At 45.3% G+C, this 25471-nt stretch overlaps 6 protein-coding genes and 1 pseudogene across 7 annotated transcripts; 4 read left to right on the top strand and 3 right to left on the bottom strand.

Annotated features, from left to right (window-relative positions):
* The first annotated feature begins 7843 nt into the window (after nucleotides 1–7843).
* Nucleotides 7844–9883, top strand: LOC121602541 (NSFL1 cofactor p47-like). Its single transcript, XM_041931306.1, has 3 exons — nucleotides 7844–8195; nucleotides 8272–8414; nucleotides 8529–9883. Exons 1-3 carry the CDS (start codon nucleotides 8094–8096, stop codon nucleotides 9472–9474), a joined length of 1191 nt encoding a protein of 396 aa, XP_041787240.1. The 5' UTR covers nucleotides 7844–8093; the 3' UTR covers nucleotides 9475–9883.
* Nucleotides 9884–10140: 257 nt separating this feature from the next.
* On the bottom strand, nucleotides 10141–11417 carry LOC121602542 (PRA1 family protein 3-like). 2 transcript variants are annotated; one of them, XM_041931307.1, is made up of 3 exons: nucleotides 11303–11417; nucleotides 10684–11248; nucleotides 10141–10609 (listed from the first exon to the last, which is right to left on the bottom strand). In XM_041931307.1, the coding sequence occupies exons 2-3, from the start codon at nucleotides 11117–11119 to the stop codon at nucleotides 10473–10475; spliced, it is 573 nt and encodes a 190-aa protein (XP_041787241.1). In that variant the 5' UTR covers nucleotides 11120–11248; nucleotides 11303–11417; the 3' UTR covers nucleotides 10141–10472. The 2 variants fall into 2 exon arrangements, with proteins under 2 accessions (XP_041787241.1, XP_041787242.1); XM_041931308.1 differs by having other exon boundaries at nucleotides 10684–11195; nucleotides 11303–11411.
* Nucleotides 11418–11776: 359 nt separating this feature from the next.
* Nucleotides 11777–13921, top strand: LOC121602540. Its single transcript, XM_041931305.1, has one exon. The coding sequence runs from the start codon at nucleotides 12054–12056 to the stop codon at nucleotides 13350–13352; it is 1299 nt and encodes a 432-aa protein (XP_041787239.1). The 5' UTR covers nucleotides 11777–12053; the 3' UTR covers nucleotides 13353–13921.
* A 632-nt stretch (nucleotides 13922–14553) lies between these two features.
* LOC121602546 (RNA polymerase II subunit A C-terminal domain phosphatase-like) lies at nucleotides 14554–17628 on the top strand. Its single transcript, XM_041931311.1, is given in 5 exon segments — nucleotides 14554–14836; nucleotides 15013–15301; nucleotides 15372–15750; nucleotides 15753–16931; nucleotides 17026–17628. Coding segments are annotated over 5 exon segments (2607 nt in total). The 5' UTR covers nucleotides 14554–14615; the 3' UTR covers nucleotides 17565–17628.
* A 63-nt stretch (nucleotides 17629–17691) lies between these two features.
* LOC121602547 (28S ribosomal protein S17, mitochondrial-like) lies at nucleotides 17692–18463 on the bottom strand. The gene is made up of 2 exons (XM_041931313.1): nucleotides 18224–18463; nucleotides 17692–18154 (listed from the first exon to the last, which is right to left on the bottom strand). Exons 1-2 carry the CDS (start codon nucleotides 18329–18331, stop codon nucleotides 17795–17797), a joined length of 468 nt encoding a protein of 155 aa, XP_041787247.1. The 5' UTR covers nucleotides 18332–18463; the 3' UTR covers nucleotides 17692–17794.
* A 1033-nt stretch (nucleotides 18464–19496) lies between these two features.
* On the top strand, nucleotides 19497–22160 carry LOC121602539 (annotated as a pseudogene).
* A 1509-nt stretch (nucleotides 22161–23669) lies between these two features.
* Nucleotides 23670–24607, bottom strand: LOC121602538 (SAGA-associated factor 29-like; the record flags this gene model as incomplete). The annotated part of the gene is given in 5 exon segments (XM_041931304.1): nucleotides 23670–24091; nucleotides 24094–24171; nucleotides 24174–24218; nucleotides 24221–24427; nucleotides 24430–24607. Coding segments are annotated over 5 exon segments (813 nt in total), but the record flags the coding sequence as incomplete, so codon positions are not given.
* Between the last annotated feature and the right edge of the window lie 864 nt (nucleotides 24608–25471).

Raw genomic sequence — 25471 nt, 5'->3', positions numbered from 1 at the left:
CTCATTTTAAAAGTACGTTTTAACTAATAAATAAGCTCCATATTAACTTCTGGGAAAGTATAGATACGCAGTTCTCACCAAGCCATTTCAAAAAATGTGTTTTCAATGCAAATCACTAGCAAAACACTTACATTAACCTGACGATATTCTCGTAGCTATACATAATGATAGCTCTCTCGTTCCTGCTGTCTTCCCGTTCAACTTCAGCCTTTTGTAGTTGCTGCACTGAGAAGCGTACACAAAATATTCCTTTAATGATGGACTTGACAATTTTTTTTAAAGTTCCTCTAAATATGCACGAATTAATTCGACTCGCGGTTAATTTCAAATAATTCACGCCATAAACAGTAGCTGTCAATTTTCAATAATCACAGCCGGGAAAAAACTGTTTTCAGGAGCTCGCCAGCGCCTCCAAATCGGTGCTATTTTTCCTCACTGGCGATCCTTTTTGTAAGGCGTTGTAAGGGTTTTTGAGGGTTCAAGACGGCTGCCAATAAGCTCGCGCTGGGTTGTGATTGTGTTGGTGGACAAAATTAAATTGCCAACAAAATAAATACACTCCACCACTCCTTCACCTCCCCCTCATTGATCCTCCGGGGTCCTACACACTTAAAAATATTTCACGACCTCGGTTACAAAAACTGCTGAAATCAGTCGGCTCTTCCGATTCTTGCTGATATGTCGGTTAAAAAATCCCAGTAGCTGAAAATCAGTACCATTTAAAACTGAAATATCAGTTCAATAAATATTTGAACCGAAACTCGGCAACACCACATGCCGAGAACATACGTTAATACAGCTGTCATCGAGCTCATCGGTCAAAATAACCGAGATTTCAGCTTTACTATTTGGATTAACCGAGGCTCGGTATTCTATCTGTCATTCGCCATTCTGTTAATCTCGTGCTAATGAAACGAAAACCTTTCGGAGTGATGTTGTGATGTAAAATTTAAAGTGTAAAAAAATAAATTTAAATGAGTCTCTCAGCGTGAAAAATCGAGCATAAGTAGCGTGCGATCGAGCACGGGTATGGAGCGGGGTTGGGGCTAGGAAACTCCATCAGCGCACGTAGCCGGTGCTCTTCACAGCATCGCTCGGAGCAGTCCCTACTCAAGGCTCAGATGTGGAAGCTAATCCGTTCAGGCTTCTAGGATTCATTTCCAGTCACCTACACGAAGTAAGTATCAACACTCGTCACGTGAAATCTAAACAGGGTTCACTTAACCTCGTTTCACTCTGCCCGCTTTACAGAACCGTGCCTGTACCAGTGCCCGGCTCATTTTCCTGTACCTGTACCACATCTAAACGCTGTGCCCGCGCTCCGGCGGTTAAATCGGCGCCTGTCCCTACGCTACCCATCACACCAGAACTCTCATAAGAATAGGGTGACTTCCTGCCGTCCTGCTACAGTAAGGGACACGATGGTGATATCATGCTGCAGAAGGTGTATACTGGCCATCATCATGGGCTCAGACTGCTATGTTACCTTAATAAACCCACTTGATACGCAAATAAAACCACTAAAATAAAAGTAAATTGTTTTTATATTTAGCCGAAATCTCGATTTGCTCTAACCGAAAATCTCGGTTAAACGTAAACGTCAAACCAAAATGTCATTAACCGAGATGTCGGCAACAGACATTTAACCGAGATATTTGCCGAGATTTCAGTTGTGCAGATCTCGGCAAAATTAACCGAGATTCGGCAAAAAATTTTAAGAGTGTACATCCCAAGCGCCACATATTAAGCTTAAACGATTGGAAAATCAAACATCCATAGAAAAAAACGAAAGCTCCCTAGCTTCATTGGTTTGCACAACAGATGGGATATTACAACTCATCATTATATTGCAGTCTTTTCTTGCATAGTGTTTCGACAAGTTTCATCTAATCATGACGTATATAGCCTTCTAACTAGTGTTGGGTCAAGTAGCTTTTTTGCAAGAGCGGAGCGCACCGCCCTCGCTCTCTAAAGTGTGCGGTGCGCTTGAGGTAGCTCCGCACAGAGCGCTGCACATAGAAGCGATTGTGCGATGCGCTCTCAGGAGCGAAATTTCACACTTTACTGAGCGCTGCACATAGAAGCGATTGTGCGATGCGCTCTCAGGAGCGAAATTTCGCACTTTACTGAGCACTGCACGCAGGAGCGATTGTGCGATGCGCTCCCAGGAGCGAAGTTTCGCACCTCACGGAGCGTTGCACGCAGGAGCGATTGTGCGATGCGCAGGAGCGAAGGTTCACAATTCACGGTTCGCGCTTTCAAGCACACATCTTCTAGCTCATTGTTTTAACTAGTGTTGGGTAAAGTAGCACAATGAAGTCTACTCCCATATAACCAAGATACCGAAAACGTCACCAATTTCTTGTACTAAAAATCCAATTCCATCAAACAAAGCTAATAAACTATCAGTTTGGTGGGTTAAGCCACATGGCCACAGAAGCAGCCACTTCAATGTTTTTGAAGTCAGGTTTTTAATGCACGGGCAATTTATTGCTCAACATGTTTTACCTGTGTTAAAATTTTATTTAATTGTGCAAAGGAAGCAATTAAACATGGGTGTTTAAGTTGGTTTGTTGTAAAACAAACATGTTTTATGTATATGTGTATATGTGTGTTTGTTTACTTGCGAATGAATTTTTCCATTTCGCTGGTCAGTGCATAGTTTATAGACTAATAATATTGCTGAAGTTGAAGAGCAGTGATGTAAGTGAATGAATTTAATCAACCGAGGAGTTATAATCCTGTCCAGCATATTGACCTAAGCCAACCCTTGGCCAAACTTTTCCTCAAAGCATTTTTGGAAAAGGTGGGTTAAGGGGGGCAAGATAATACATCGGATCGGAACTAGCAGCTCCGATTGTTCTAAATTTGGTGGGTTAACGACTGAATCGACCACCACAAACCCACGTGGTTTGAAGTGGTTTTACAGTGGGTTAAGGACGATTTGGTTATTTGGGCTGTGCGTACACGCACGCACATCTCAGTGTGCGGTGCACATTTCGCACTGTGCGCGCTCTCCGCACTGTGCGCGCTCTCCGCACTGTGCGTGCACTTCGCACTTTTCGCACAGTGCGAGCACACTCCGCACGGTGCGCGCACAGGTGGTGTAGTACTGAGCATATTTTAACAAACCGCCTTTTAGCATTAGCATCAGTTAGCATTAGCGACTCCGATCCGTTGGTGCAACGACTTCAAGTCGGGGCGAATCAAAGGTCCATAAATTGCTTGCACACATTCATACCACACACATGCCCATCTCCCCCCCCCCCTCTCGCCCTGTCCCATGTCTCCTTTTCTTTAGTTAATTACAAAATTTGACTAGGGCTCCGAGTGAAAATATTTTTTTTTTTGCATTAAAACATGTCCTGCTATCGCAAGCCTGCGACGCGAATAGCAGTTTTCGCGTGAAACCAGCTGTCTGTTTTATTGCACAATCGCAAAGCAGTGGCTCCGAGTACAACACAGATACGTTTCATCTCAGCCAAATTCAAGAGAAACCTCATCCCACTGGAGCGTCGTTTACCTACGACCTTCACAGTTCATAGTTGTTTGAAAGAGACGCGTGCTTGGTGTCAGCCGATTTTTCCTGATAATTTCTCCCAAGATCTATTAAGGAGAACAGGTCGATGCAAAGCCCGTTGCTAGGTTGCCATTTTCAGCTCGCTTTTGACAGTTTCATGAAAAAGTGTTTACAAACAAACGGCTAATAGTAAACGCGGAAAAGTGGACGATTTTACTACTAGGAAGATTATATTGGTTAAATTTCTTGCGGTCAATCACTTCTGGAGAATAAAGGAGAAGTAATTGCAGTCTACTCTGTGTTCAGAAACGTTGATAACCTTTTTCATTGTTTGCCATTCCGTGACCACAACCACTACCGTTTGCAACGGTCCTGCTGGAAAACGAAAAGTTTAACATGTCGAAGTGGGTAAAAGAAGTCTTAGTTACTTTCAATTAAACACTGAGAGTAAAATGAAACATCCAATCGACACACACTGGTACAATATGTATACCGTCTTTTTCTTATAAACTGGCGACGAATGATAAAAGAGATCCTTGGATTGAATAAGCCATGTAATATTCTAATTAGATGCTAATTATTATAATATTCTAAAAGGAAATGAGTGCAAAATGCTGAACAAAACTTCCATTCACTCCATAGCAACGTCCATCGCTAAACATAAACAATGTTCACTTTAACTGTCAAAATTTTCCCATGGCTTTCTGTCATTTTACTCTAAACGCTTCGACCTGTTCTCTTTCAAGGACCTTGATTTCTCCGGCCACGGACCACTGTGTTGATATTGTGTTTCGGGGCATTTAAATTTTTGTCTGGATGTGTTGTATGCTTGTGGTTGTGTAACGGATTTTCGATGGTAGTCAAGCGCAGCGTTGTGTGCATTCGATTCTCGCAGAAAATGTCTCCGCGCAGTTTCGGTGTGCTCGTGCACCGGCCATCCACACTGGCAAAGAATTATGTTTCTCTCTCTGCCCAATGCCTTGGACCAACGATGATTAAATTGTATTGATTTCAGTTGTGCGCGTGTGTTTCAGCGTTCTGCGCTTTCGCCATGCGTAAAAGGGTGGAAAAGAAGAGCGAAGAAGTGCAACCTCTCTCTCTCTCTCTCTCTCTCTCTCTCTCTCCTCCCTCTCTCCCTCTCTCTCTCTCTCTCTCCTCCCCCTCCCCCCCCCCTCTCTCTCTCTCTCTCTCTCTCTATCTCTATCTCTCCCTCCCTCCCTTCCTCTCTCTGTCTCTCTCTGTCTCTCTCTGTCTCTATCTCTCTCTCTCTCTCTCTCTCGAATGATCTGTCATTGGTTACTTTGTGTACGTTCGACATACATTTGACAACCTCGTATTGGGATTTTACGATTTGGAAATGAAGGTTACAGTTGAAGCTTTAGTTAGTTAGAGAAACCCCGTATTTTACAACCTGGTTTGAGCAAGTTAAGAGTGTGCTCGCACTGTGCGGAGTGTACGAAAAGTGCGCGCACTGTACGGAGTGTGCGAAAAGTGCGCGCACTGTGCGAAGTGTGCGTAAAGTGCGGAGTGCGCATGCACTGTGCGAAAAGTGCGCGCACCGTGCGGATTATGCTCGCACTGTGCGAAAAGTGCGGTGAGCGCGCATAGTGCGGAGAGCGCGCACAGTGCGGAGAGCGCGCACAGTGCGAAATGTGCACCGCACACTGAGATGTGCGTGCGTGTCCGTACAGCACACTTCATTATGCTACTTTACCCAACACTAGCTTGCATAAATCATAAGAAAATATTTTCTTTCAAACAGGTGAGTAAAAATAATTGGCGCTTTCCGCTCACATTCCTCAAGTTAAAGCCTGGATTTATGCAAGCCGTCATTTTCTGTGCGAAGCTTTCAAGCGCACATCTTCTAGCTCCTGCGTGCAGCGCTCCGTGAGGTGCGAAAACTTCGCTCCTGGGAGCGCATCACACAATCGCTCCTGCGTGCAGCGCTCAGTAAAGTGCGAAATTTCGCTCCTGAGAGCGCATCGCACAATCGCTTCTGCGTGCAGCGCTCAGTAAAGTGCGAAATTTCGCTCCTGGGAGCGCATCGCAAAATCGCTCCTGTGTGCAGCGCTCCGTGCGGAGCTACCTGTTTTTCCTGTGGGCAGTGCGGGAGCGCGCACAATAAGAAGAGCGGAGCGATTGAGGTACCTCTTTCACTCTTGACCCAACACTACTTCTAACTTTCCGAGCAAAAATCTATATGAATGGTCGTGTGGTCAGATCCCAACCATACAACAGTATAGAGGGAATGATAAAGCTCTCCAAGCGAGGAAGCTCCGCTGGTGGTTGGGCATCCCACCAACAGATGGCGCCACCAGCTTTTTGCTATTTTTAGAATGCTTGAGTCGTTTGCCGTCTACTAAACGTAGTGTTTCTATATTCCGTTTGTGTTGATAGCTTGAGTCGTTTAGAACCCGTTTAGTGGTCGTTTAGTGGATTTGTGGCACTTGGGATTTAATTACATTTGTACTAAACTGTACACGATTCCGGTGCAAATAATTGAACAAAATTGGACACATTAAATTTAGTCAACCACCAAGTTTGTCTACGTTTTATCGCGCGATATGCACGAAAGAGATAGCATGAAACAACGAGCGAGAATTGTCACCAACACAACGAAAGGTATATGAACAAAGGTGGACGAAGTATTTGAAGTACAGTGGAGCACCGTTTATTCGGGTGCCTTTTATCCGGCTGTCCGTTAATCCGTGCTGTTGAGAAATGACAGTTCAATACAAAGGTGATATTGCGTTATGAGGAGGATATTTGAAAAAGCGGTTATAAGAGCACTTTTTCATCACAAAAAAAACGCTATAATTCATGGCAAATTTCAAATATTCTCATTGGAAAAACGTGAAGTTAATAAAATCTGGGTTATTTTTATCAAAAAATTAAAATAATGTTCCAATAATTAATCAGGAATTGTTGATAAAATATATCATTTGTCTCATTATCCGTGTTATTCGCATATCCGGGCGAGGTCAAGTCCCGAGAAGCCCGGATAAAAGGCGCTCCACCAAGGTGGAATGTATAATGAGGTGTACCCAAGTGCCACAAATCCACTAAACGACCACTAAACGCCTTCTAAACGCCTCAAATTCTCTACCTAAACGGAATATAGAAAGACTTCGTTTAGCAGACGGCAAACGACTCATGCATTCTAAAAATAGCAAAAAAGCTGGTGGCGCCATCTGTTTGTGGGATACCCAACCTGTGGAGCTTCCTCCTCGCTTGGAGGAGAGCTTTCTCATTTCCTCTGTACTGTTGTATGGTTTCGCATTGAAGTTATGCATCGCTAGAACTAGAACGGCGATACGATTGTTTAAATACTAACTCCAACGGAAACCACCAGTACTGAAGCAAGTGAGATTTGAGTAATGGTCGTTGGTGTTGATACCCACGTATCTGACCCACACGACCATTCATATAGATTTTTGCTTGGAAAGTTAGAAGGCTATATAGGTCATTATAAGATGAACTTGTCGAAACACATTGCAAGAAAAGGATAGCAATATAATGATGAGTTGTAATACGCCATCTATTGATCAAACCAATGAAGCTGTGAAGCTTTCATTTTTTTCCTATGGATATTCAATTTTCCAGTCGTTTAAGCTTAATCTATGGCGCTTGGGTAGTTATAGCGCTTTTGGCGATCCCCCCCCTGGGCTCCGATTTTGACAGATGGTTTTCCGCTTGTATATGTATTTTTTATGTTTTGAACATTTATACACATTTATTACACTATTGAATAATACAAAACAATACATTGAAGTATGGGGCCGCGCGCACGAGCCGCACCGTGAGCCCTACCGGGAGCCCTGCTCGACCGGTAGCCTGTTACACACTCTCTCGGGTTAGGTGCGCACTGCACACACTTAGCGCGCATCGCTAAGTGCGGAGTGGTAGTGTGCGTGAGCGCAGTGTCGATTCCTGGATGTCGACCATAAGCAGCGCAACTGCTATGGCGAATCCAGGGCTCGGCACGTCTATCCACAACAGTATTGATGGATTGTTTACGTTTTGCATGGTCAATATTTGGTGGAGATCAATTTGGGTGAATATTTTAGTTTACTAGAACACAGCCCGTGATTTAAAATGGAAATTTTCCTTCGAGAACTTGAAGCGTTCGCCAAACGCGGAAAATAACTGTCAGTTTTCTTCGTCGATTCTTCTTCCACCTAGCTGTCAAAACGGGCTTATAACTTGACCTGATATCTTTACGGTCCTTGCGCTCCACTGTAAAGTGAAGAGGGAGGCACAAAAGCACACTTTGAAACGAGCCCTGTAGACAAGTAAAGGAAGGGTAGAGAAAATGAGCGAGATACAGCGATAATTGAACGTCAAAAACCCTCGCCGTGTTGTACGGGTGTCAGGCGGAATGACAAACAGAAATGCAGTTGTTGCTAGTTCCGAGTTTGTTGCGTTCGCTTTGCAAAATATATTCCACAAAATAACTTTATTTCGTTTCCCCCGGATTGTGCGTTTTCTGTATCCTTGGTAACTAACAGTATCTGAAAAGCAGCGCCATTGTCTTGGACAAAGAATTCGTGTCGAAGCGCCTGAATCTCGCACCATGTCCAGCAACAACGAGCAGGTCAAACAATTCGCACAGATTACCGGTGCTACGGAGGAAAGAGCGAAGTTTTTCGTCGATGCCGCCAACGGAGAATTGCAGGTAAGTGAGCATAGTGCGTTTCATTGGCGATTTTCGATTAAGCAAACATCCTGTCCTTGTTTCGTTCCCGGTGCAGGTTGCGCTGAGCAACTTTTACGAGGGCGAGAACGAGGATGCTGACATTTCCGACGAAGAAAATCCGCCGGCGGAGCCTGCGTCGATTCAATTCGCTCGTGCAGAAAAAGCGAAGGCAAAGAAAGCACCAAAGCCACAGTCAAAGTAAGTAACGCAGCATCGAATGGCGTTGAAGATGATAATGTTTCTCTCTCTCTCTCTCTCTCTCTCTCTCTCTCTCTCTCTCTCTCTCTCTCTCTCTCTCTCTCTCTTTTGTAGCATTGCAACTCTCCATACACTACATTCGTCCTCGTCGGAAGATGAAGAAGAACAGGGCCAGGCATTCTATGCCGGCGGCTCAGAACGTTCCGGTCAGCAGGTGCTAGGACCACCGCGGAAGAATCCGATCAAGGATTACGTGTCGGAAATCTTCCGTTCCGCGCAGCAAGGTAATCTGGAAACGTTTGACCCTTCCGAGGAAAGCGGCGGCTCCAGTTGGTCGCTGTATGCCGGCACTGGCTACCGTCTCGGGCAAACGGAAGACGATCATCAGGAAGTGACACCACGCGGAGCCCGAACGGCCGCATCGTCCAGCTCGCAGAATCTGGAGGTCGTAACGCTGACGTTGTGGCGTCAGGGATTTGTCATCAACGATGGGGAGCTGCGCTTGTACGAGGATCCGGCCAACCGCGAGTTTTTCGAATCTATCACCCGGGGCGAAATTCCAGAGGAGCTACGATCAAAGGGACAAACAATGTTCCGCGTCGATCTGAAGGACAACCGTCACGAGGAGTACGTGAAGCGTAGCAAGCCGTTCAAAGCGTTCGGTGGTTCCGGCCAAACGCTCGGTAGCCCTGTTCCACCAATGGCAACGGCCAGCAGCAGCAGCAGCAGCAGCAGTGGTGGCACTAGCAGTAGCGCCAAGGCAAGCGGAAACAATGAAGAAAATGAAAAGCGTGCCGCGGAAGAGCTTGCCCTAGACAGTGCTCAACCTACCACGATGCTGCAAATACGACTGATCGATGGAAGCCGCCTGTCGGCCCGGTTCAACCAAGCGCACACCGTAGAACACGTGCGCCGCTACATCGTCAATGCTAGGCCGCAGTATGGCGCGCAGAACTTTGCGCTCATGACAACTTTCCCCAGCAAGGAGCTGAGCGATGGTGCGCAAACGCTGAAGGAAGCGGGACTGCTGAATGCGGCAATATTGCAACGTCTGAATTAGTCCGCTTTGCCGAGGAAGGAAGGAGAAGAGGTTACAGGAGAAAAAAATAAGCTTCATGAAGAATTTTCCGCAGCAGCACCCTCCAGATGTCCCTGTCTGCTCACAACACTTTATATTAGTAAGCTCCATTTTGGTGGAACGATAATTAGAGTTGTAACTATTTGATCCAATGAATTCATCATATTTCCCCGTCAACACCTTTATACGACACTGGATTTAATTGTGTTGCCATTGGCAGCCTGATCAGCCTACGTCGTTTCCACACGCGAGCTGAAGATCTGCATGCGATACCGATGATGCGCAGACCAATTCCCTAATGTTTGAGAAACTGATTGTGATAAATCTGATGATAATTTGTATCGTTGCGACCTGTGGAAATAAACGTCTATAACGGTGTATGGGAAATCAATTCCTTGGTTGATGGGTGGCATTTTTCTCAGCGAATGATGGATGACATGTGTGACGCGGCAAGGCAAGAGACGGATAAACTTCCACGTAATTCTGTGTAATTCGAGAGTACTATGCGTGTGTGCGTGTGTGGTTGCTCGTGATTCATCTTAATTAACCACGGTAGATGGTGCACCAGCTGATGCAATCCAGCGCATCGAACAGGAACATTCAGAACTCTAGTATTACGTACTGCGTATTGGTTAAAAAAACGCAACGTTATTTTAATCTTATTTTATTCAGAGCAAAAGAGAAACACTATGATCGGTCGATACATTTTGTTTTGTTTTGACTAGCAGCTTCACATTGGGACGTGTAATGTATTGTTTTATCCAAGCATTCTCAATATGCGTAGCAACCAACCGCTCCTCTGTTCGCTCATTCAGTGCCATTCTTGATTGAACGTTTTGCAAAAGTTTTGTTAATGGCGGAAATGGTAATAAAAACACTCGAATTATCGCCTCACGAGAAAAAGCAAAATAAATGTCCTCTCCCGTGCACGAGACGAGACCGTTTCTACCGCCAACACTCTCTGGATAAGTATTTAATGTTTAGAATGCCGTTGGCATCAAACCCATTGCTTCGAGGAATTGTCCCATCGGAGATTGCTTCACGCCGACAATTTCCACTGCATTGGTGATTTTGTTCTTAATATTTCTCAGCCGCAACGATGCATGCACGAAGGTCACTAGAAGAAAGAAAGAAAATTTAAATCTTTTTGATACGTTCTGTTTGTGAGCTCTATAATGAGCGGTTACTCACGCGAGAAAGGCAGCAGTATGGCAAATGCTACAATGAGTACGGAATCAAACAGGTACAGTACCAGATAGCTGCCGGCCACAGTGCCCGTCAGCACAGCCCACTTGTTCGGCTGCTGGTTCGGGTCGGCCCCGACGGAGCGGCGTGCGTCCTGGGCGAAGAATCGTACAAACACGTACACGAGCGCCACAATGATGGTGAGCCCGAGCAGCACCTTCATCGGGTGGATCAGGCCAACTAGCAGAAAGACGGCCGCACTCATCAGGAAGTAGTTGGTTTGGTAGTAGAGCAAATTGTTCACCACCCGCTTGCCCCACTTTTCCCAGTCCTGGAAGTTGGGCAGCTGAAAGCGGGCCGACTCCAGCAGGAAGTCGCTCAGCGAACGCAGCGGTGCCAGATGCAGATTGTCCAGCGAGCCCGATCCCTGCGTGGTAGTCATCTTGGGAGGTGGTACACGTAAGTGCAGTGTTATCCGCGTTCGCCACTCGACACCACTGCAACAAACAATCTCAAATCTTCGGCCACAAAATCAATGAACGGAACAGCCACAGCACAGCGATGGGGAAGGCTAAAAATATCTCAATCCAAGAGTCTGACAGGGAACGGTCGACGGCTTACTTACCGATCCGCACTTCTTCTTGCGTTTATTATTGTCGTACGGACCGAGAAAAGCCCACTTGCACAAGTTTTGCGTGAGTTGGTCGTTTAGAATAATTTGACAGAATGATATCATTCTTGTTTTTGCACTTCACGCTACACTGCATCAATACGCAATACGTACAGAAGAACGGGTTTCGGCGTTGGGGACAAACATATCTCTTTATGCTCTCGGGGATGTAAACAATATTTTTATTTAATCATAATAGCATTTTCGTACATTTCCTATAATATTAAAAGATTCACGAGCGCTTCGTACACCCGAGCCCGTGTAAAAATTAAATTATACTGTACCGACAACTGTTTGCCCGGCTGTAGCCGCTGGCTGTCAAACCTCGAAATAGACACAATCCCGGATAGAGAAACATCAAAACAAAAATAACACAATTCCAGAGAGAAAATCGGTGCCGTGTTTGCGAGCCGCGCGCAGTTACGCCGATTAAATTGGCACCCGTCTCCTACCCCAAACACACCCAGCAATCGATGGGTAGTGTTGGCAGCTAAGAGAAGACGATCCTGTGCACAGGACAGGCAATAAAGGGGCTGTTCCGGCAAACCGTGTCGCAGGTAGTGTGTGCGTGTGTGACCACAGCGCTAGTAGCCAGAGCAGTCCAGGCAGCGCCGTAGCAACGACGAGCAAAAGTCGCAATCCTCGTGGCAGCCAGTGGTGCTGTGCTGCTGCTGCTACGCATCGTCACCTTTCGCGCTTTACCGCAATGCGTAAGTACCAGCAGCTGGCGCTGGTGCTGCTGTCGGTAACCTGCGTCGTTATACTGCTGGTGTACAAAAGCGAAAACAACCGGCTCAAGTACGTGCTCGAGGTGGTCAACATATTCGGGCGGAACGATGCGGCCAGCCTGATACGCATCGATAACAGCACCCGGTTGCACAGCTCTCCGTACGATTTCGACAGTCCGCTGCCGGCCTGGCAGCGGCTCGGCGATGGCTTTTACGTGTACTCGTCGTTCTGGCAGAAGAACGAGCTGGCCGCCGGCGGCACGGTCATCAGCATAGCGGTCGGGCTCGAGCATGCAGCGGTTAACTTCAAATGCCAAATACAGCACGGCACGGGGGACGTTGCGACCGGCAAGCTGCATTTCGTGCGGCTCGACCATCCTACCGGCTCGATCAAGGCGCCCAACAGTGAGGTGTTCGTCGTGTACAAACTGCTCTGCAAAGTGGCCCGAGATTTCGGCCAGCCGACCGAGGTCATATACACCGACACGGCGCAATCCATCAAGCGGTACGTTCCGCTGCGGGTGCTGGAGAGCCGGTCGGTGCAGCAAAAGATGACCATGACGGCCTGCGTCGACATGACCGACTATCTCGAGCTGGAGGAAGAGTTTCGCATGCCCTCCGCTGTGCTGCAGTACTTCCTGCATCACCAAATAGTAGGCGTGGAAGACTTCATCGTGTACAACAGCAATGCGCTGAACGGTGCGACCGCGTCGCTGCTGTACAGCCACGGCATCAAAATCAATCTGCTGCCGTACAACTTCCCGTTCGATTTGGCCGACAGGCACCAGAACCGGCTGCTCATCGAAATGGACTGCCTGATGCGCAACTACAATGCGGCCAAGCTGACGTACATCGGAACCATCAACGAGTATCTCTATCCCAGCTCCCGGCTGCGCGTCAACAACCAGTTTCTGAAGTACGCCTGGAAAGTGTCCAGCGACGTGTCGCGCTTTTCCATCGCCAGCCGGTCGGTGTGCATTGACAAGAGGAAGAAAATATTTTCCGACAACCTGCTGTACGACGTGGATGTCGCTATGACCAACCCAACCGAACGGCCGTTTCAAGTGTACAAGCCGCAAGACTACAACCGTACGGCTGGCACGCCGGATTTCGTGAAAACGCTCGACGTAGATCGATCCCTGCTCTTTGTCCATCGGTACGGGGGGAAATGTAGCAGCAAAACGAACCTGCACGACTGGACTGTCAGTCTGCAGCCGGACTTTCTGCAATACGTGACGGATGTGGGCCGGGAGCTGAACAAACTGATCTTCCGATAAGCTCGCCAACCTCTGCACCAACGGTGCCTAAGAAAAGGAACAGGATGAGGGGCCGCGGTGATATATTTGTACCTTTCCTCTTGAAGCCGCAGCAGAATAATGGAAGCGTACACAGCTGACTGTTAGGACGATTCGCTCAAAATGATACGAGAAATTGGTGGGAGGAACGCAAAATCATACACACACACACACACACTCCCAAGTTCGGCAATAGATCGAATACGTTGGTCTAGGAAGCATTTTGGGAATGGTTTCGATAAGTAAGCAATATTCCCATTTTCCCTGCAGCTGGGTAGGGTTTGTTGGGACGTTTCTTTACATAAGCCATAAGCATTACTAAGCCTCGTGGTTTAGCAATTCGTTTTCTATCACACTAAGCTAAATATCTCCTTTCGGCTCGATTATCTATTACTACTAAGGGGTCACATCTTCGTTCACCGTTCACAGGTCTCAGTCGGATGGTTTGAGGAATATCAAAAAACAAAAAAAGCAGAAAGTAGATGCAAAAAACCCCTATTACATGATAGATCTCGATAGGCAAACTATAGCTTGTAAGTAATTTTTAGAGAGAAAAAAAAAACATGTTAGAGATAACGTATCGAACTCCGTGCTCAGAAATGGTGCAGTTTTTAGCGACACTGAAGAACAATAATTATTCAATCAATCAAAGAAACAAACAAAACTCTTCTCTTTCTTCTTAACTAAACCAAACGTATTTGATCTTACCGTTTGGATATGTTGTGCAGCATCCAAACGATATCAATTAATTCAATAAAAGTTCAATGGAAACCTATCTAAGCGCATTAGAAATTAAACTTTATAGTTTTTATTTTATTTTATGTATATTTATCCTTATGGATGGCGGTATTTAGCAGCTTCATCAATACTTCTTCTGCTAACGGCCATTTTTGTAGCTCAAGTTATTTTCGACATTCTTTTTCTGCCTTATCCTAGGCATGCTGGATTAATTAATTATGTATGTATTGTCCCGGCCGTATAAAGATTTTTCAACGCATAATTTAATGAGGTAACCGAAAGGTCAAAGTCACGCCGGTCATGCTTTGTACGCAAAACACAACATAATAAGAAAGGTTTTATTTTTTATTTTTTTAAATCGTTTCCTCAGTGTTAATGTTGTCACTCAAGGGTTAATTGACACACACGCACGTACTGCGTCACGTTTTGGTGTTGCTGGCAGCCCTGTGCTGTCAGAACGTCACCATTTCGTCGAGCATTTCTGGCAGGGGCGAAAAGTGACAAAAAATGGCCGATGCAAATCAAAACATCATTTGCGCTCCGGACGATTGTGCGATAAAAATTAGCAAATGGAAAGTGCGTGAAGGTTTTCCGGTGACCAGCGGCAGCATTATACTGTTCTACGAGCAGCTGGATGGAAGCGACAAGGAAGTGAAGCGCTTGAAGGCCACAAAAAGTGGCGTCGTAAAGAGGCGCCTAGCACGAGAAGGCGCAACTGTGGCGAAAGGGTAAGCGTGCACCATCCATCGATTATGCGGATCGATGAAATCGATGTACCGAGCTGTTCGTGTGTGTGTTGCGTGTGGATGTATGGGTGGAAGCGCTGATGAAAGTGCGGCGGGTTTGGAAGTGTTTGATCGATTGTTATTGTTGATGTTTGATTGTGTGTTGTTGATTTTTGCAGCAAGCCGGTACTCGAGCTTGGACAATGCAGCCACACCACGGTGATCAAGGACATGTGCGCCGACTGTGGGGCCGATTTGCGCCAGGATGAGCCCAGCAGCAGCAGCTCCAAGGCCTCCGTGCCGATGATACATTCGGTGCCGGAGTTGAAGGTGACGGAAACGCTGGCCAAAAAGCTCGGCCAAGCCGACACCGAGAGGCTGCTGAGTGACAGGAAGTTGGTGCTACTGGTGGATCTCGATCAGACGCTCATTCACACCACGAACGATAATGTGCCAAACAACCTGAAGGTAAGATCGGTTTGATGTACGCTTCGAGCGCAGGCTAATTCCATCCCAATCTACCAATCCACTCTTGCAGGACGTTTATCATTTTCAACTGTACGGCCCCAACTCGCCCTGGTATCACACGCGGCTCCGGCCGGGTGCGTTGGAGTTTTTGGCCAAAATGCATCCATACTACGAGCTGCACATATGTACCTTCGGAGCACGCAACTACGCGCACATGATCGCACAATTCCTCGACAAGGACGGTAACTTTTTCTCCCATCGCATCCTCTCGCGCGACGAGTGTTTCAACGCGACCAGCAAGACGGATAACCTGAAGGCGCTGTTCCCGTGCGGTGACTCGATGGTGTGCATCATCGACGACCGCGAGGACGTGTGGAACATGGCGTCGAACTTGATACAGGTAAAGCCGTACCATTTCTTTCGCCACACGGGCGATATAAACGCTCCACCGGTATGTCCAAAAACGAGCTGGATGGGAAGGGTGTGGACTTTAAGGAGCTGATGAGCCAGTCGCAAAAGGGGAAGAAATCGAAAGAGGCAGACAATGAAGGGCGCCCGCCGACGCCCAAACTACAAGCGTCGGCAGTTGGTGGAAAGCAGCACCCGTGCGAGAAAAGCATGCCCGAGCACGTGCTGGATGATAACGCAGAGGAGGAGGACGAGTCGACGGCGGCGGTAGAGAAATCGAATCCGGAGGATACTAGCGACAAAGGGGAAGCAACAACTACTAAAGCCGAAAAAGAGGCGGAGGAAAATGCAGTTTCGACCAGTACGGAAAATGCCTGTACTGTAGAGGATGGGAAAGAAAAAGAAATTGAGTCAAAAGAGAACGAGGCCACCGCAAAGCAGGAATGTGATGCTGGAAAAAAGACGAGAGAAGAGGAAGCCGAAAATGAGGAGCAACCACAAGAACACCAGACACCAGATATGAAAGTAAAAACGAAACCCGAAGGTGAAACAGACGTAACAGCAGAAACAGACTCAACAGCAGAAACAGACGCAAAAGCAGAAACCGAAATAGAAACAGAGGCAAAAGCTGAACCAGAAGAGAACGCAGACGTAGCTGAGCAGGTAGACAAAATCACAACTGAAATCGATGGGAAATCAAAAGCTGCTGCCAAAGAGGACAGTTCGGCCAGAAATACGAAACAAGAAAAGGAACTGATCGAGCTGGAAGATCCGGACGATTATTTACTCTACCTCGAGCACATTCTGCTGAAAATTCACGAAACATTCTACGAAGAGTACGACAAGTCGAAGACCATTTCCGATCTGAAGCAGCTTATACCGCAGGTGAAGGCGCGCGTTCTCGTCGGGGCAAAGCTCTGCTTCTCCGGTCTAATACCGAACAATGTGAAGCTGGAGCAGAGCAAAGCGTACCTGATCGCACGCAGTCTCGGTGCTGCGGTTACCCAAAACTTGGAACCAACGACGACGCATCTGGTGGCGGTTACGATCGGTACCTCCAAGGTGAACAATGCTCGCAAAAATCCCAAAATTAAAATCGTCACCCCCGAGTGGCTGTGGTCGTGTGCGGAACGGTGGGAACACGTGGAGGAGCTGTTGTATCCGCTGAAAGCGTCGAATCCGGCAAAAATGCGACAGCCACCACCACACTGTCACAGTCCAGGTAAGATGAGTGGGAAAAGTGATGGCGACAGGAAGGATTGGCGTTAACTTTGGTTTTAACTTTTATGTTATGTTTTTTCTCATTCGTTGGATAGAGCATGCGGTTAATTACGGCGCTGTGGTAAAGTCGCGGGAAGAGCCCAAGTTCATGGACACGGTTAATCCACTGCTGAGCTTTTCGAACGACGATCTCGATGCGATGAACAACGATTTCGACGACTTTTTCGAGTCGGACGATAGCAGCAGCGACGACGAGCCGGTCGACATAGAAAACCCTCCGATGGAGAAGGCACTGCGGAAGCGGAAACGGGTCGAAGAGATTGAAACCAACCGGGGGCGTCACAACATCTTCCGGAAGCGGGTGGAGGAGGAACAGGAAAAGGAGGAGAACAGACGCATCCTGAAGTACGACAATCCGGAGAACAATGACGAAAACAGTCAAACCAACGCGTCGTCCGAGGATGAGGACGAGAGTCCAAGCGCAAAGTTCCGGCGGGGTGAGAATCTACCATCCGATTTGGACATGGGATCGAACAGCGAGGGAAGCGACGAGCCGATCGACGACGTGGACGACGGGGACTGGAATATGATGGGAGCAGCACTGGAGAGAGAATTTCTGGGGCTGGACGATTAGACCGTTCTCGGAAGCTGCGATTGGAAGGAGGTTGAGAATAAAAATACATTCAGTATCAACTGTACCATCCGTGTTACGGTGCAACGTTTCTCTTCTCGGTTCTGTTCTCGGTTCAACACTGCCAAGCTAAAGGATGAATTACAGGACCGGGTCCTATAACAACACTACTGTACATATTTTATTCATAATGCAGCACGGAGCGCGGTGGTTGGATGCTTAAACACTAACTTTTACACTGCAAATGGTTGATCTTTGCCGTCCTCGTGGTACTTGATGTACGTTTCTCCGTGCGTAAAATCGCGCGTACCCTCCAACCGACCACGCGGCGGTGCGTTGGCGTAGTCAAACGCATCCTTCGATTTCCCGAACAACCGATTCGCTTCCTCAATATCCTCGCGGTATTTGCCCACGACCACCTTCTTGCCCGTGATCGGGTCGGTAATGTCGCCCAGCGGGTACACGATCTCTTCCACGGAGTGCGAAATGAGCCGTGTAAGCCTTTCGGGCAGCTCCTTGATCAGCACGATGTCGCCCGTTTTGCACCGCTTGTCCGGATCGTGGGCAAAGTAAAATTCATCCTTTTTGAAGTACTAAAGGCGGAAAAATACAACCGAGTGATCAACGCTTTTGGCCTTATGCAATCTTTGGTCCATACCAACCATGTTCAGATTCGTGTCCAGCTCCATTCGTCGCACTCGTATTTTGGATGCGTTCACCTTAACACATGGGACTACTTGTCCCAACAGCATTGCTACACGGCTAGCCATCGTGTTTGGAAGTAAGCGTGCGGCGTGCGAGCACAAATGTGGATGGATTGGGACCGGATTTATTTATTGTTTTTAGTTACAATGCTTCCAAATCCACACACACCGGGAAAGATTGTCATTGTCAACATGTTGCCAAGGTATATAGATATGCCAGCTTCTTTTTTCGTATTATCCTTTGAAGTTATTTTTGCAAAATGTATAAAAATAGAACTTCATCTGAGCAGTGAACCCGTGACATTTTTTAAATAAATTTATTTTATATTTTTAACCTTTAAGTTGGCAACCGGATACCCGGGTATTTTTTTCAACTTCGAACTGCAATAACTTTTGATTCATTGCTTTTATTGACCTGAAATTTTCTGTAGCCTCCCAACTTTTAATCTCTGATTTTTGGTGCATAATTGTAATTTTAAACAGTCTGTAAGTATTTTATTTTGATTTTTTTTTAAACTTTACCACGTAAGTTGGCAACCAGCATACCCGGGTATTCCATACATTTTGTATGGAGAATGACGTTTCTCTTCTTCATTTTTTCGTATTGTGCCAAGGTGGAATATATAATGAGGTGTAGTTATAGCGCTTTTGGCGATCCCCCCCTGGGCACCGATTTTGACAGATGTTTTCCGCTTGTATATGTATTGATTTTACGTTGCAGTCAATATTTGGTGGAGATCAATTTGGGTGAATATTTTAGTTCTTAGAACACAGCCGTGATTTAAAATGGAAATTTTCCTTCGAGAACTAGAAGCGTTCGCCAAACGCGGAAACTAACTGTCAGTTTTCTTCGTTTGATTCTTCTTCCACCTAGCTGTCAAAACGGGCTTATAACTTGACCTGATATCTTTACGGTCCTTGTATTGTGCTCATTTTCGAGTCAAACTCAAGCGATTCCAAATTTCAATTCGACCGTTATTTTTATAATAAAATGAAAAAAACTTAATGAATAAATGAAATAGAAGAGTATATGGTCGGCATTACTTGCTTACAGCATTAAAATATAGAGAGCATTGTTTACCTATGAAAATCGTTAAATTTTTGCGTCAAAACGTGTGGAATACCCGGGTATGCCGGTTGCCAACTTACGTGCGTAAATCTGGTTGCCAACTCTACGGTTAAATTATTTAGCGATTTATTTTGCCACCGGCAAATGATGGCTGTCATATCGGTCGTGACAGCTGTCAAATACTTCCCTTTCGGTCACGTCATTCGACATTGTTGCCTGGCAGAGCGCAGTGATTTGTGTTGATAAAATTCCAATTTCCTGCAATTAAAATACCTTCATTCACATTCCCTATTATTCTAAAAGAATAGCCGACTAGCTTTCAAGTAAGTGCAGCTGTGGGTCGTGTTGGAAAATGTGTAATTTCCCCCCTACGGCCGAAACATCTTCGTTCGCCAACGAGAGGTCCGCCATTTTGAAAAGCAAAAGACGGCGTTACCGCTTATGTCCGGCTCCCGATGTTGTGCTGGTTGAAACGCGTTCGTGCAGGAATATAATTTTATTCAAAGTTTCATCACTCTGCTTTTCCAGTTTCCTCCGACATGGCTGATGATAGTTTGCTAAACGAATCGAACCTGGCTACGCTGGGAAGCAACGACGATGAAGCCGAGCTCCTGATAGAGGTTAGTGCCGTTTCCAATGAATTCATACCCTCCTTCCAGCTTTAGCGCGGCTACCACCAGTTGTTTCCGCCGCCAACCTGTTCAACGTTCATTCGCTAGGTGGTTGGTAGCGCTTCGGCTTTCTGTCCGAGCGGCAATCTTTTTCTATTTTTTGCATCTTTTGGGTAAATACGATTTAACGTGCCATAAATTGCATTTTAAACGGTCTTTGTAAAAATGTGCATTTACTGCTCTCGAGTAAATAGTTCTTCCGGCACCTTCTTTTGGTTTTGCTTGGATGTTTACGACTTTACGGGGATATGCCGGCTTATACAGGCTTGCGACCACGCAGTCAGATAGTCAATCCTTGCTACGGGGGGACGGTCCATTGTAGAATTGAACCCACGACTGGTATTTTATTATATCGCAGGACGCGTCAGTATCTACACTCTGCAATTAAATAGAAAATTCGTATTCTGTACTGGAAATGTGTTTGAATCTAACATACCAGTTGTTTCCTTATAAATCATTTGAACAAATAGTTTTTCCCAACAAAATTATTCACTGAGAATGATTCAAAACAAGCTAAAACGATTTCATTAATTTTGTAATAATTTTACTGAAAGAAAACGAACTGTCCAGAGTTGAACAAAGGTTTTTCTTGTATTTCTCAAACAGTTTTTGGATTTTTTTTATCATTTCTTGCACACATGCCTAGAGAGAAGCTAGGAGCAAGCAACGCCAAGGTTTTATGACGATGGAATTTGAATTGTTCGGAATTTAGTATGCGAACTGGTACGTAATATGAGTTACCACATTCGGAAAATTAGATGTCAAAATGTATATAGGAAAAAAATGTTTAGAGACATGTAAAGAGCTAAATTTTTAAAACCAGTATAGCAAATATGATCAAAAATGGAGCTTGCGAATCCGTATTTGGTTCAGTCAAGTGGTAGTATAAAGGCAAAAATAAGGTACCTACTTCTAGTGACACCATTGATTATCAACGTAAAAAATCTTATCTTATCCATTTTCTGAGAACTAAAAAACTGAAGCGGCACGGCTCTTGTACCGTACCACCAGATTAGCAAAAGCTTGTGCTTTAAAATATATCATTCTCGGATTTTTTTTATCTGTAATGCTACGTTCGATTTTTCGTCAAAAATGAAAAGTGAAATTAAAAGTCTGTTACATATAGTCTGAAGCATTACATTGAGAAGGAAGCGTTATAATTATTTTTCCCTGTCGCACAGAGTTAGTTGAACTAAAATAAAATCACAGTATTTTTTGCCATATTGGCTTTGTTTTAATCATTTTGTCTTTTCTTCTTGTTTGCAGGACGATTATCTAAAAGGTTCGGAAATGCAGATCGACCCAGAGCTGGAAGCCATCAAGGCAGGGTGAAAGAAATGGAAGAGGAGGCAGAAAAATTGAAGCAGCTGCAGTCGGAAGTCACGAAACAGATGACCTTGGGTTCGCCCACCGGCTCGACGCCCATGTTGACGGCGGAGGAAAAGGCCGAGGTGACAATCGGTCCATTTACGTGGGAAACGTCGATTACGGTGCAACTGCTGAAGAGCTGGAAGCCCATTTCCATGGCTGTGGAGCGATTAATCGAGTTACGATTCTCTGCAACAAAGCCGACGGCCACCCGAAGGGCTTTGCGTACATTGAGTTTGGATCGAAGGAATTTGTGGAGACAGCGCTCGCCATGAACGAAACACTATTCCGGGGCCGACAGATCAAGGTGAACCTAAGCGCACCAACCGTCCGGGAATGTGCCAAACCAATCGGTTTCCCGAGGCGTACGCGGACGTGCCGCCAGGGTGTCCAGGGCTTGCTGCTACGGTGCGCACCGTGGTACCAGGAGACCGATGTAAGTAGCTCGATGCGTCCAGTGGAATGCTCAGTACGATAATACTATATTCCGGTTGTGTGTTCTGATGTTTCATTCCAGTCGTGGTTACCGAGGCCGTGCGACGTATTATGCACCTTATTAATTGGTGATATTTCCTGAATCTAGAAGTATAGCCGCGCACTAGATTTTACGTCGATTAGCTAAACTTAGGGGTAAGTAGATTTTCACCATCTGCTCGCTATCACTTCTGTATCCATTTTACCCTGTTCTTGCGATAATGTTCAAAGCACTTCATCTTCTCATGATCAGTTCCGGTTGAAAACAAGTAGTTCTTGAACAAATTTAACCAAATTCCTGAGTAGTAGTCTTTATCTGTTTTGTGTTAAATATCATCCATTTTCTGGAAAAGTTTGTTCTTATTTTGCTATTATTGCATGTTTTAATCGCTTTAAAGCATATTTCAAGAAGATTGTAGCGACATTGTAATGACTTTTTGTTTGTATATACTTTTATATTAACAGTATTTAGTTAAAGTATTAGCTTGCAACTCGTAGAAATATTATACAAAGTAGTTTATACATTTCAATTACTGCATTTCTCGACAGAATCAACAGATTTTTCTGAACTTTGCAGAATCATTTTAAGTGGAAATATAGCACAAGTAGAAAAGTAGAATTTAATTTGCAACTTGGTCACTTGGTCATGTAAACGTGTTAATCAATTCAGCAGTTTGCCAGCGCCAGTTCTTGGGACAACATTTAATTTCCCGTTCCCGTTATCATAACAATAGGGTTTCATTTGGTACATTTTTGTCTCTATACTTGGTTTATGTTCCCTTGTGTAGTAGTATATTGCTTCGTTATGTTTAGATAAACATTACCCTTTTTTGTCTAATTTTTGCAGATAATAAATTTATATGATATTTTTCAAAAAACATTATTTGTCTTCATCGCAACTCAAAAAAAAAAACGCGCGCTTGAAAAGATGGTGCAGCCTAAATGGCCGCGCATGCGCGCAAAAGACGCAAAAAACATTCAAATACACATCCACAACAGCAGAAATAATGTTTTTTGAAACCAAGAAGAGAAGCAGAAGAGACTCCGCATGGTGGGAAAAGAAAGTGTCCCAACAAAAGAAAAAATATAAAAAGATCCACTAAACAGATTTACAAAACACCATGGCTAAAAATAATAAGAAAAAGAGGATACTCCGCATCAAAAGAGAAAAGAAGAAAAAACACACAAAACAAATGAAAGGAGCAAAAAAAAGTCCTGTCAAAAAATATATGTATATGCTAAAGATGCCATCTGCAGAAAATATGGTAACTAAAAAATATAAAGTGCAAAAACAACAGACACATAAAAAAAAGAAACAAAACGGCGCAATGATGAAGTAAAGGAAAAATAATCTTAAAACAAAGTAAAAAATGGCACTATCCTCTCGAACTCAACAGAAAATAAATGAACAGCAATATATAATATATATATAAAGATGAATCAACAGAAAAAGGCGCCTGCAAATAATGAAAATGAACTGAAGATGAAGAACAAAAGAGATAATAAAGAGAATGAATGAATAAATTGTTAGTAATCTTTTCTTACCACCACCCCGAAAGTAATGGTTTGTAGTTATGTTCGTTGTTTGATTTTTGTTTTCATTTCTATTTATCATTCACAAATTATGAGTACCATATTGGCATGGTGCAGTTTTGTTTTATTATTTTATCTTCAATGCATAAATAGTAAGCAGTAGCATGAACGAATGAGCGAATGGGTCTAAAAGGGTTCGTCTTCGAACACTTTCCCGCCACACACTCTTGCTTCGTATTGGCCGACACAGTCATCATTGTGTTGGCAGTGCCTCCCGCTCTCGCTGATTACAATTGGTGGTCGCAGCTGTATGATTTCCGTAAACGAAATTTGGACAGGAAGCCGCAGGGACTGGGCCGTGTGAAACGACTGGCTGCGCTTGCACCACTTGCTGCTGTTGCGGTTGTCAAGAGGTGGTTTTCTTGTTCTGCTTGATCGCAATCACGTACCGCTGCGCGACAAACAGAGGCGGCGAGTACCCGTCCGGGTATGTTGGATCCTCGAACAGCACCTCGTACTCTTCGTTTGCCGTCTGGGGCAGCTGATTAATGATGGCTTTGTAGAAACAGGTCGTCTGCGGGTAGAGCGCCATGACGGTGGTACCCTTGGGGAACAGCGCCTGTCCATCGGTCTCCGGGTTGGCTCGCATCAGCGGCAGTGGCACGATCCGGCGACGACTCAGCACGTGGCGATCTTTCTGCTCCTCGTCATGTCGTCCACCTCGTACTTGCTGGTGGAGGACACGTACTGCACCACCTCGGCCAATATCCAATTCTCCTCGCCCTCTCGCTCTTCACCAGCGCTGCTACCATGTCGCCCGGCTTGGCAATGTAGCGCTGTCCGCCGGGATCGATCCGCACAGGTGAGGTATCTTTTCGCCCGGCTTGCTGACGAACAGCGGCAATGTTTGGGCGGAGATCTGCAGCATCTTCATCAAAGCACCGCGGCGAATGGTCTCCTTGTTGCCGGCATTGCGTGCCTGGATGCGGCGTTCGTTGCGTATGTTTCTGATGTCCTGAATCTTTGCCAGCGCCTGCCGTATCAGTGCTTCTCCTGTATCGCATCCTGTAGGCCTACTTTGTACAGCGTTTTGAGCTTGTGGTTCAGGGCCGGTGATTTGTCCTCGCTCGACATCTTGGTTAAGCGCATCACGTTGTTGATGGTTTCGTTACGTTTGCGCTCCGTTTCTATTTCGCAGACCAGTGTTTTGAGTGATTTGAGCCTTTCCTGCAACCATTGGGGAGTCGTTAGCGGGGCGTTATCATAACGACGAATATAAAGGAAACATACTGCACTTGCAACATTGCTTGTTCCGCCGTTAAAGGCATGGTTAAACTGTGTTGTTTTGTTACTTTACGAAAACAGTACCCCTCGCACGCAAAAGTAGCCAATGGCGAGTGCTATTGCAATGGTGTTTCGCGACTCTTAAAAAGCTTTATTTTATTAACACTAGAAACATTCACTGGGATTAGTTGATTTCGTTCATTAAATGCAGAACCACTAACGCAATTGGAGAGGAATGATATAAACAAAGCTATTGCGATGTGTTTACTTTCCAGACTCATTCGCGCACCATCCCCCACGTATACCAAAACCAATGTTCAACAAAACTGTTCGAAAGTAGAACAGCTGCAGAATAAGCTCGGGCTACCCACATATCAAGCTCAACGTTACGATTGTGGTAGCAAAAAACAAGCGAATGATTTAATGATTTTCCGCAGAGATAATGATGTATATGTTTGTTTACAGCAACACTAAACATAAATCGTCAAAAAAGCCTTATTTAAGAAAATACTGTGATTATTTTCAAGTGAATAAATTTCCAATTGCTTGCCACGAGCATTCGTACTTGCTGGGAGGCGTGACGTTGTGTGTTAGCTGCGCTTAACAATCCCTTCCACTGTAGTGTGTTACGTTTGTAGTTGCAGATGGCCGCGACGGTGTTGTTGTCGCATCTTCTCGTTCTTTTCCCTTTTTAGGCGACTAGAATCCAGTTAAAGAACGGGAATTTAACAAACAAAACGCGATGACCACGTAGGTGTGCTAGAAAAGTTAGTTTCAGTGGTTCCATCGAGCAGTGGCACTCGTTTT

The sequence above is a fragment of the Anopheles merus genome, unplaced genomic scaffold (genome assembly GCF_017562075.2).
Source record: "Anopheles merus strain MAF unplaced genomic scaffold, AmerM5.1 LNR4000500, whole genome shotgun sequence".
Taxonomy (NCBI): Eukaryota; Metazoa; Arthropoda; class Insecta; order Diptera; family Culicidae; genus Anopheles; species Anopheles merus.
The sequence above is the reverse complement of the archived record's forward strand: the minus strand, read 5'-3'. Positions and strand labels throughout refer to the sequence as shown.